This window comes from Protomyctophum parallelum (assembly GCF_964188405.1).
Source record: "Protomyctophum parallelum genome assembly, chromosome: 22".
NCBI lineage: Eukaryota > Metazoa > Chordata > Actinopteri > Myctophiformes > Myctophidae > Protomyctophum > Protomyctophum parallelum.
Window position 1 is genome coordinate 6,301,938 of NC_139714.1, and position 12,211 is coordinate 6,314,148.

Sequence of the window (12,211 nt, forward strand, 5' to 3'; positions counted from 1 at the left end):
CGTGCGTACGTGCATATGTGTGTGTGTGTGTGTGTGTGTGTGTGTGTGTGTGTGTGAATGTGTGTGTGCGTGCGCTACTCACATGCCAGGCTTGGCCCCTGCTATCATGACCATGCGCAGGGCGATGCGTTTGTGCAGGTTCCATTTCTCGATGGAGGCTGCCAGGCAGATTACACCTATTAACAGCAGGGTGGTGTCTTTGAAGTACTCTGCTGCCACCTGGAAAACACGCATGCACGTGCACACACGCACGCACGCACGCACGCACGCACGCACACACACACACACACACACACACACACACACACACACACACACACACACACACACACACACACACACACACACACACAGTAAATGTAAGTCTAAAAGTTGCTGTTACAATTAGTAGACTCTACTAATAGTAGGCTACTTACAATAAGCAAGAACTACAAGGTAATAGTCATGTAGGACCCACTAGAATAGAACCCACTAACAATAGAATATCCCTACATTGAAGGTCAACTGCTACCATTTTATGCAACGCTGATAACGGAACAGTGAAATAATAAACCATGCTCAAAAACTCAGATGAGGTCATGGAGAGTTGAAAGCTGTGGGCCGTGTGACCTTCTTCAGGCATGCAAGAATGCCTGAAGTTCTGGTCTTTTAATGCAGTGGTTTTCAACCAGTGGTCCGGGGACCATCAGTGGTCCTTGAGGGGGTTCCAGGTGGTCCCCAGCTAAAGTATTAACAATTTCCAACACTTTTACATCTACTGCACTACATCTCACATCCAAATTAATATTGTATTTTTACTCCACTACATATATTTGACAGCTTTAGTTACTTTGTAGATTTTGATTATTATTACAAAACATACATTAACCACTTCAAAATATATACATTTTGGCCATTTGAAAATAGCTGATCATCAAGATCAAGATTTTCATACATTTGAAATTTTTAAATGCATAAAGACTACTTTCTACTTTAGGTAATTTAAGTACATGTTGATACCGGAATTCCAGACTTTCACTTGTAGCAAAGTATTTCTACATTGCAGTATTGATACTAAAACAGTGGTTCTCAACTCTTGAGAAAGAATGGACCCGTAAGGGTCCATTTGGTTTCATTTTACATTCTCAAAGAGTTAAAAGTATTGTTGAGATAATGTAGAAGAATTGTTATTTTGATCAATGTTTTCCTGTTATCTCTCCTGGTACCGACATCAATACAGCATGGAATTGTGGACAAAATCTCATCCAACGATTCCAAGTCTTGGGTCTGAGAGGCTAAATGTCATCAAAAGGCTCGAAGGCTGAATAAATAATGGTCCTTGATATGAAAAGGGTTGAAAACTACTGTACTAAAGAATGTGAGTACCTTCTCCACCTTTGTTGCGCCGCGTTGCAGTGGCTCTGTTCTAAGACCTGCTGTGCTTCTGCTGTGTGTGAATGACGGCTGAGCCGCGCAAATGCGCTTTGAACACACACGCACCTTTAGATCCAGTCCTATTTTAGAGTGTACGCGTTTTTACGCGCTTGGTGTAGCTCGGCTGGGAAGAATGTCCCTCACAGCTTCACATCTAATGGGTGAACCCGCTGACTCTGGGATTTTGGCCCTCTGCCACTGATAACAGGGATCAGAGAATTGGCAGGGGGTCTCTTTGTAGACGCACACACACACTAACTCCTGACTGGGGAGGGATTCTGAGAGATAGGTGGGTTATTGGTACCGGTAGTTATGTCCCAATGCACTTTTTTCTTTTCCGATCCGATCCCGATGCCACAATTTCTGTGTTAGCCGATACCGATACCGAATACCGATACCAGAGAATAATATTTATAATAATACAAAAAGAAAAAATATCTTATTTTGAAGTCCACCGACCGGGAATAATGTTTATAGCTATCTAGCTATATATCTATCTCGTGTTGTGTTTATAGCAGACTACTGTGCACTTGCAGTTTTGGCAACTCGAAAGCAAATTCCACATGCCCCAACATTTTATTTACCTGCTATAGTGTCAACCGCTTACCCCGTGTCGGATCGGTGGTTAGACTGGCATATTTGCCGATACCGATATGACCCGATATGACCAAATATGGGCCGATCCGATACTTTTCCGATACCAATACAGTATCGGGACATGTCTAGTTATTGCTGAGTTTAATGATCATTACAACCTGATGTGAAAGAAAATATTTCTAAGGTTGCTATATGTATCCTATGGACAATCAATCATTTGGGAATATTTAATTTTGATGTGGTGTTGTAATTATACAGTATATGGCACACTGACTATCACGAAAATGAAAACATGCACGCAAAGGTTGCAGACACCTGCGCTATACCCTTCCAAAACATCACACCAACGCTAGAACATAATCTGCTTAATGCAAGTCCCTTAATACCCAAAACTTTTATTTGAATGCAGACACGCATGCATCTTACGTTGACATTTCACCCAATTCCCTGTGAACGGAAAATGCAGTACAGTGTACCGTAATCTGGGAGCACCTGACTCTCACTGTAAGGCATTAACACACACAGACAAAACCCCATACAGTATATCCGAGCTTTAATGGTATTTATACGAGCTCTTTAGGTTGCCATCATAGGGTCTTATACGTGGGGTCAGTTTGAGGCCACTGAGGGTGGGAGGATATCGTTACAGGCCAGAACCTGATGGGTGATTTTATACTTAGTGCGTGTCACGCAACGAGAACAAGCAGTGGTCATCGATATGTCCATACACGGACAAATTCAATACTAGTTTGTTTGTACATTTGTTTGAGATTTTGTCAGCAAGCCAGCAAGTTTTGCAAATGACAAACTGTACAATACATACTGACTGCAATGCCGACCGACCGACCGACCGACCGACCGAGACAGACAGACAGACAGACGGACGTGTGTAACTCACCTCACTGGACTTCAGCACCCCAAACAGTGGGTAGAGGAAGGCTGGCACCAGAGCAGCAGCACCCAAAGGAACGGCTTCAGACACCCAGTAGACGGCCGTCACGATCAACACGTATGCACAGCATGCCTCCTACACAAGAAGGACACACACACAACAACAACATGAGACCACAAAACATCATTAGTACATTGACAGCAACACTTTTTCTTTCTTTTTTTAATCGCACAATTTTGTAACCCATTGTTTTCACCTAGTGTAAATTATCTAATGTAATCATGGGCTCTACACTCCCTCTGCCAACCCGGGGTGACCTCATACTTCCTTCTATGCATGAGGAGTCCATGCCGCTTCTTATCAACAGGGGAGGACTTTCCCTGGTTGGACGTAGCACGTGGAAGGAACACATTATTCCAACCTGGCCAGGGGGAGGCGGTTTAGAGACCAGGATTACTGCATGTTTTTGTGAGGCTACCTACCCTAGGGTACACTTCCCTTTGGTAGGGTCCATTTGGTTCTATTTGTACGCTATCAGAGTTACACAGAATACACTTGTGGGTACTTTGAGACCTGCTGGTGTAAGAAAGTGGAAGTAGGGAAGGGGCCCGGAAGTGGTTAGTTCAAGCCAATCAAATATGTGGCAATCAAATCACCGAGAACCTAATGAACCGTTTACATGACCACAAAGCATCATGGGTACTTGACCTGCTCTGACCTGAGTTTTTAGGTCTGCTGGTACTACTCAGGCTTGCGAAGGGATTTCTCTTGAAAATTCTGACACTGAAACATTTATCTAGAGTTTAATATCATATGAAATAATAGGACTTGGAAAAGGAAGCATCTCATTAGTTCCTAGTTGCAATTTGGTTGTATCAAATCATCACATTCAATTTGACGAACAACTAAAAGAACGAACTCACACATAAGTCTAGTCTGGAACTGCCAGCCAGCCAGCCAACCACCCATCCATCCATCAATCCCATCCATCCCTCCAGCCAGCCAGCCATCCAACATTACATTCTATTGAAGGTCACCCTAACTACAGTAGATGAAATGTGTGTGTAACGTTTTATTTTCAATATTTTCTTTGCCCAATATATAATTAGAGTATAGACTTGCCATTCCGAGGGTGGGGAATTCTCATCATGGCATTAATGGAGGGAACAAACACAATATTTGAAATAATTCCAGCCCTGAGTGCGCCGCAACCTCACATACCATACGTTTTCAATGCCCTACTTCCATTGACCTAGTTTCAACCACAAGGTCTGCCAGGGATTATTTGACATTTATTCCAAATTCTAAATAGCTCTAATTCCACCCAGTGGACCTGCAACGGAGGTAGAGGGTGCCTCCCGGTTATCGAAACCGATGCTTGAGTAACTGTAAGTGTTTCATAACCTCTGGTATGGTTAGAGAGGTTCACAACTTCACCCAAGAAAGCTTCAGGGTGAGAAATGTGCATTTGAAGTGCTTCACAAACGCACAACAACTTCAAAGAACACCTCTCTTGACAGGACAAACTTAAAATGAAGAACTAAATGGAAACATAATTATATGAAATGGATCACTGGCGACAGACTTGAATGTGAAACAGTGGGCGCCCGCTGGCCTAGCGGGTCAGGCGCATGCCACATATAGGCCTGACAGCGCGTTGCGTGTTTGAGTCCTGTTCACGACGACCTTTGCTCTCTCCACTTCGCTCTAATCTTTAAAAAAAAGATTAGGCTTGTAGATCATGAGTCAAAATCATCATCATACAGTATATTTTAAAGCAAACATTTTTGAGGGGCGTTAGCCCCTCCTATGTCCAGCTTTGAGGGTTGTTTTGCTACCACCACCTATGACTAGTTTTGAGTGTTTGTGTAAAATAAACTAGAGTGTAAACATAAACATTGTGTAAACACAAACATTGAAGGCAAAATTGAGGACGGAAATTGTGATTGGCCAGAATGAGATGATGTATGATGATAAGAGCGCCCCTCACTTGAGTCACTTCACACGGGTGTGATTTATTAACTCAAATCATTGCTTCTTGGGGTCCCTGAAACATTTTGGGGGTCCTTGACATGAAAAGGTTTTGAGCACTGCACCACTTACAGTATGTTGCTGGCTATGTTATAGCAACATAATGTTTTTCCACAAAATTGTGATTTAATTAGAAGATATTTTTTTATAATCGACTTCCGGTCTTAATGGGTTAAGTGACAGTCTATATTTGGTGGGCATTATAGATTATAGAAGTAATTATCACCTTGACCCATAAGGTTCCTTGACAGAAGCTATACCACTAACCTTGAATAGGATCATCATTCCTTGTTAATTTACTTTTTGCTGTGGGTATTGTATATATGTTATTGTATATTTTTATTTTTATTGTATGGCCTGATGTAGGTATGTGTATAATTGTATATCTGTGTCACATACCTGTCAATGTCATAAAAATCTAAAGATCAATAAAGATAATTAAAAAAGGAATTCTCAGTTGAACCTACATAGCAAATTAGTTGAAAATCTCTGTTGGCTTTGCACATTGATTAATGTGTCAGCTGTTTACCACACAATGGAGTCCAGTCAACACTTCCTATCACACATCTCCTCCTTTAGCCTGTACGTGTCCACATCACATGGATGACAAAACCAATACATACAACTGCTTCAGGAAACTAAAGGTCATCGAGGAATCTGCCAAAAAAAACATTCCTGAGCATTTTAACTGATAGACTGTTGAACTCTAATTTGGAAGTCTTTTTGATTGATTGATTGATTGATTGATTGAAGTATTTATTAACAGTTTGCAGAATTACAGTACATTTCAAGCACAACTCGATACAAAAACTGTTAACTGTGAGTGGACAACCCAATAAAGCACTACACTAGTTTACAAGAGGGTCCACCTTGTTCAATTCATCAAAACATTTAGAGACGTACAAATATACACTTCTATTTAGCCAAAGAACAGATCAGGAATTCATCATAAGGTAGGTAAAAAGGGAAAAGAAACATATATAGTGAGGGGGGAAAGGGTGGGTGGGGGGCCAGTTTCTAATTGCAGCCGTTCGTAGGTGCCCTTTGAGAGCGGTTTTGAAGGAGTCAAGGGATTTGCATTTTGGTGGCATATGAGCGAAAATAATTTAGTCCCTTGTTTGTTGCACTCCCTCTGGTGTTGTGGGTGTGGACTTCGTTAACATTAAGGTAGTATTTAGACAGGTACATGGGTATCTTGGTGGTGTAGCGCAGGGGTTCTCAACCCGTGGGTCTCGACCCCCAAGGGGGGGTCGCCAAATTATTTTGGGGGGTCCCCAAATTATAAAAAAAACAAACCAAAAAAACACGTTTTTTTTCTGAATGGCTATAACATGGAAATTAAGAGTTTACATAGAACACACAGCACATACATAAACTTTCCTTAATGATTATATCCGGTTTCAGTATTAATTTATGATATCTTTTCTCTAATATTTTTACAGTCAGTTTGTATTGGGGGTGGGTGGGGGGGGGGGGGAGGCGGGGGTCGCGAGACATGGCCAAAGCATTTCCGGGGGTCCCCAGCCAAAAAGGTTGAGAACCCCTGGTGTAGCGAATCTTGTGGACCAGACCCATTGCAAGATGCCCCCACTTTAGATGGTGGGGGAGGGGATGTTACAGTGAGATAAACAACTGGACAGAGGTAGAGGAACTGTGAAAGACAATATGCAATCAGGGTTGCCAAGTCTTTGTGGGCTTGTTGTAAAACTTCTGCGGCTTGTTTTGATAATCGAACAAGCCAACATTTCTTTGATGTATACTATATAAATACCCATTTGTTTGGGGGAGTGGAAAACAAATCCCTTTCTAAGGAAAGTAGGCTTTCTAATAACACAAGCCGTCTTTCTATTGGTGAGTAGGTAAAACGTTCTTTATATTTTCGCAACAGAGGAGAGGCTGGTCTGCATTTCATGCAACGGTAGCAAGGTCATTAGGGCTATGGACCAGAGCTAGCAACACTCTATGCAACACAGAGAGACAGAGGGAAGGGTGGATGCAGACAGACAGGATATCAGTGGCCTTAGTTTATCCATAGATAACATAGATTCAAACACCAAAATGTTCAAACAGATCGACCACATGTCAATGCTTAGTTTGCATTGTTTGTTTGCAATGCCTCTCCTGTGTCAGCAGAAAGGCACAGCATCACTGATCGTATCACACACACACACACACACACACACACACACACACACACACACACACACACACACACACACACTCTCACTCACACACACACACACACACACACACACACACACACACACACACACACACACACACACACACACACACTTCCTCACCAAATCGTGGCCAGATGAGCCCTACCGTGTCTGAAATGTCCTGGGTTCAAATGTGTTCTCTCTCTATCCTAAAGATAAAAAAAAAATCAATGGAAATGATTCTGGACAAATTCTTGCTTTGAAAAGCAATTAGATGACTTAACCGTCACATTGCAACGTGTTCTGGGCTGGAATGGAGGATTGGCTATTTTCAGCTAAGAGGAAAAAAGGAAGGGGTCATCTGTCGACTACAGGGAAACCAGTGGACCAACTACGTTCTAGATAAAAACATAATGGCTATCACCTGTATTGACTGATCCAAAAACAGGTAGGTTGAAAGAGACCCACTAAACTAAATGGTGCTTACACTTACACATGCATGAGTTGGCAAATGCACCGGTCCTGCCATCTGGCAAGCATCTTGTTGAGTTGCAGATGGTGTTGGAGAGAGAGAAGGATGGAGAGGAGAGAGTGATGCAGGACTTATTTAGATTTTGCTTCAGCTGATGTAAAGTCAATTATGCACTCATTTGTAACCTTTAAACCAGTGGTTCTCAAACCTTCTCATGTCGAGGACCCCCAAATTGACACAGTTGAAGTAGCCTCGGTACCAGGCTTTCACTTTGTTGGTGCAAAAATTGAAAGCCTGGAGGAACGCATTGGCCGCTCTGGTCTAAAAGTGGGAGTCAACCCTTCCGGGTGGGCGTCGCTCCAAATGATGTGACGTAGCGCTGCACTAGGGGGGAGAGGAGGGGCCGGGGGTGACGGACAGATCGATGAGATCCAATCAGGGTGCGCGTTTTTCTGAGCCGCGACCCTCCCATCTAGACCATAAATGTCTAGCGTTAGCTCAGGCTACAGTTGAAGAGATGCCAGATTTTTACGGCTCTAGCAGTGATTCTCAACCCGTTTCATTTCAAGGACCCCCAGTTTGACATGCATTAGGCTACAGACTCTCAGAGTTATACAGACCCATAAGGGTCCAATTGGTTCCAAACTATCATTTAGCTGAGGACCCCCTGGAACTCCCTCAAGGACCCCCGGGTGTCCCCGGACCCCACTTTGAGAACCACTGTTTCAAACATTCTGTTCCGTTTGATTCCATCACGGAACAGAGCCTTCATTGCCTTCATGCATCATCGGTAACACCTGTGATGAAGGAAGTAGGGATTAGGGAAGGGGCCCTTAGTTCTTTCCGAAATGGATGCTGATGTGCATATAGAACCTAATTGCTTGGATCGCTCTCCATCTCTCGTCCTATCGACCACCTCTCTCTCTCTCTCTCTCTCTCTCTCTCTCCTGCTGTGGCATGACGCAGGACATGTCCATTGTCCGGCAGATGTTGTGCTGCAGCTGGACACAGTACTCCTCCAACGCACCCTCTGCACTCAGCCTGGCTCTAAAGCAGAGACTAGGGCTCCTACTTTGCTACGAACCCTGACACATTCCACAGCCGGCACGGGGTCCTGGTCCCCGTGGAGTAGGTTCTGACTTCTGAGGTGTTGTAACGTTAGGGACCAAATCCGGCAGAGCAGTGGCTTGGTTACATAACTTAATTGCTTGACTTTTTTTTTCTACTAATTTGTCTACCAATTGTGAAATTGTATAACCAATGCTGTGGACAACATGCAACAAAACAGCCTTGATTAAGTGTGGCCTGTGGGCGCTTTTACGCACGTGTGCGCAACAGGCGTGCGTAAACCCCCACTTTTAAGAGCTCCAGGCTACACAGTACATATACACACTATACGACATTACTGAAAATGATGCTTTTTGGTTAATCCAACCATCTCATTCAAGTGCAAATCGTGCAATGTTCGCCTTTCTTGTCCCTTTAGACCTGGACTTTTCATACAACGGACAACAAAGCAACTTGTCTCCACACACACTCTACATCTCATCAACATATAGCGACATCTCTCTTGGACACACACGAGTACCAACCCAGCTGATCTGATCGGGACTGTCCCGGATCCGGACCAAAACACAATACAGTGTCCTTTTGATTGATTCTCTGTGTCTGTGCGTTTAACACGCGCGCGCGCATACACACACGCACGCACACACACACACACACACACACACACACACACACACACGCAACAAATCGCAGCCACCATCAGCCTACATTCAAACCTGCTGAATGCTGATCACTAAATAGCCTAAAAACTTCCATCGCATGATGGAAACTACAAATTTACACTGCTTTGTTAATCCACCAACATTTTCATACACATTTATGTTTGTAGCCACTTAAATGCAACGGTCAGTGCTCGATTCCTTCCTATAATAACGGGTGTCTTTGTACTCACGCTGGTGGGGTGGATGAGGGGCAGGGGCAGCAGTGACAGTGGGATCAGGACCACCAGGATCAGTTTCCTCGCCCTCCACAACTTCTTCATTAAGTCCATCCTTGCGGCGGCTTCGAGCCTCATGGGTGGTGGGGTGACCCCGGAGCCTGCGGCGGGTCAGCGTGGGGACCACAATTCAACAGAACCGTGGAGGTGCTAGACCAGTGGTTCGTTGTTCGGTCTTGTGCTGCTGTTAATTCCCTTGTTTCGACACGGCACGGCTAGCCTACTGCTGCTCTCCGTACGCAGCAGGAGGCAGATGCATAATAATAAGTCAAAGAGCTGAATTTATGCGTTGAAGAAGTTAAGAACAGATCCTTGGAGAGTGACACTGATGGTGGACTGACAGACAGGTGGTGGTTGGGGTCTCCGAGGCTAGAGCTTGTCACAGCCACAACAACAACTTCTTGGACTTGGAAACTCAAGCTGTCTGGTAACTTTCAATTCAACCGTACCTCTACTCTGCAGCTGGCCAGCTAGACTGCACCGGCGTCTGCACGGATCTCTCCTTGAGGTGAGTGACTGAGTTCGAGTTGAATTGGAGTGCCATCATCCATGTGTGACAGACATGCCAATGGAACAGCTCTGTCTGTCTGTCTGTCTGTCTGTCTGTCTGTCTGTCTGTGAGTGACAGACTCGAGTCTAGCCTACTGTACCGGTGGCGTTTTGGTTGAAAACCGGCAGGTATAGGCTGTAATAATCGTAACTATAGCCATAGAGAGACTTGTTATATTTATGAGACGTTTATGCTAATGATGACTGTTTACACTCCACCCAGCTGCCTCGTCTCAACCAATCAGGGTGCGGACTGGGGAGTCCTATTTTGTGTGACTGTGCGTGTCAAACAAGTTACAACAATATTTACACCACTAATTTTGTTGACTAAGATTTTGATAGAATCAGAATAATCTTTAGTGTCACAAGTTTTACAAGTAAAAAGGTGGGTGAAATTCGTTTTTGTGCATATCGAATTTGCATATTGTCGACTAAGACGAAACAATTACAGATGACTAAAATAGCTAGGATCTAAAAAGACTAAATCTGAATTTTGTTTGGAAAAATGACAGTCTTGACATGTTATTAAAACACCTTTCACTTTCAGCTAAAAGAACAGAACGTAGAGGCACGATAGTGACGATACGGATAGATATGTGGTTAAACAGCGCCATCTATGTTACTATTTGAGAAGTGCAACATACATGAGTAGTATAGTATAGACAGTATAATATAATATAGTATAGTAGTATAGGCTACAACCTTGGTTTTCACTACCAAGTGTCACTGTTGCGTAGCCACACACACACACACACACACACACACACACACACACACACACACACACACACACACACACACACACACACACACACACACACACACACACACACACAACACTCTATTTTAGAGATCAAATACAATAAACATTGTCCCTTAAGAAAGTCTTCAAATAAACACATCCAAAGACAAGAAAAACCATGGATAACCACAGGTATTAGAAAATGCCTGTAAAAAGAAGAATATTCTCTACAAGAAATTTCTAAACAACAGAACTAAAGAAGCTGAAGCCAGATATAAGATGTATAAAAATAAATTAATAAATATTAACCGTATCAAAGACAACACAGTGATAAACACAACAAAGTCAATCGCAAATTAATCATTATTTTGTCAATGTTGGACCTATAGCCTTGCAAATGAAATACCAGAAGATAGAGATACACTCGGCTTAGAGGGTAAAACTGTCCATCAAAAATTTAAAGTTATTGACAAAAGTATTGTCAATAACTTTAAAAAATAAGAAGTCTACTGACAATACACTACAAACATTGACATGGCAATAATTAAGATCATAATAGACACAATAGTAACACATATCTGTAATCTATCATTTCAGACAGGCATTTTCCCCACAGAGATGAAAACTGCTAAAATCATTCCTATCCATAAAACCGGTGACAAGCATCAATTCACAAACTACAGACCCATCTCCCTGCTCCCACAATTTTCCAAAATACTCGAGAAACTATTTGTGACAAGACTGGACAGTTTTATAGATAAACACCAATTACTAAGTAATCATCAGTATGGTTTTAGAGCAGGCATGTCCACCTCGATGGCAGTGATGGAGGTAGTAGAAGCCATTTCAAGCAGTATAGACTGGAGGGAATACGCAGTGGGGGTCTTTATAGACCTAAAAAAAAGCCTTCAACACCATAGATCACAAAATACTTCTTCAAAAAATGACGAAATATGGAATTAGAGGAGTTGCAAATTATTGGATAAAAAGTTATCTCCACTAGCCCTTACCCGTTGTGAGATACCCCCCCCCCCCCATTGTGGCCGTGGGGGGTACTGCGCCCGGTGCGTTTTTAATTCACTAATAAATTCATTAATAATCATTAATGTGTCAAATTAAAAAAAGGGCTTCGTTACGCCCTCCATAGTCATATTCATATGTGAAAAGTGGGAGCGATTGGGGCAGGCAATGAGGAGCTACTGTGGTGTTTCTGACAGACAGACAGACACACAGGCGGACAGACATTGTTAGAATTATACTATGATGATGAAGATGATGATGATGATGAAAGGCAACAATATGTTCATTTCAAGGGGTTCTGTACTTGGCCCCAAACTATTTGTTATGT

The 12,211-nt window shown here is 42.9% G+C and overlaps 1 protein-coding gene across 2 annotated transcripts in view; it reads right to left on the reverse strand.

The window, feature by feature from the left end:
• The window catches only part of slc13a4 (solute carrier family 13 member 4), a 35,718-nt gene extending 25,732 nt beyond the window's left edge, over window positions 1-9,986 (reverse strand). For both annotated transcript variants that reach the window (XM_083757888.1, XM_083757887.1), the window contains exons 1-3: window positions 9,528-9,986; window positions 2,909-3,037; window positions 83-219 (exon numbers count right to left, since the gene is read on the reverse strand). In XM_083757888.1, coding sequence (XP_083614014.1) covers window positions 83-219; window positions 2,909-3,037; window positions 9,528-9,650 — 389 coding nt within the window. In that variant the 5' untranslated portion in view covers window positions 9,651-9,986. The remainder of the gene's footprint in view (window positions 1-82; window positions 220-2,908; window positions 3,038-9,527) is intronic.
• Between the last annotated feature and the right edge of the window lie 2,225 nt (window positions 9,987-12,211).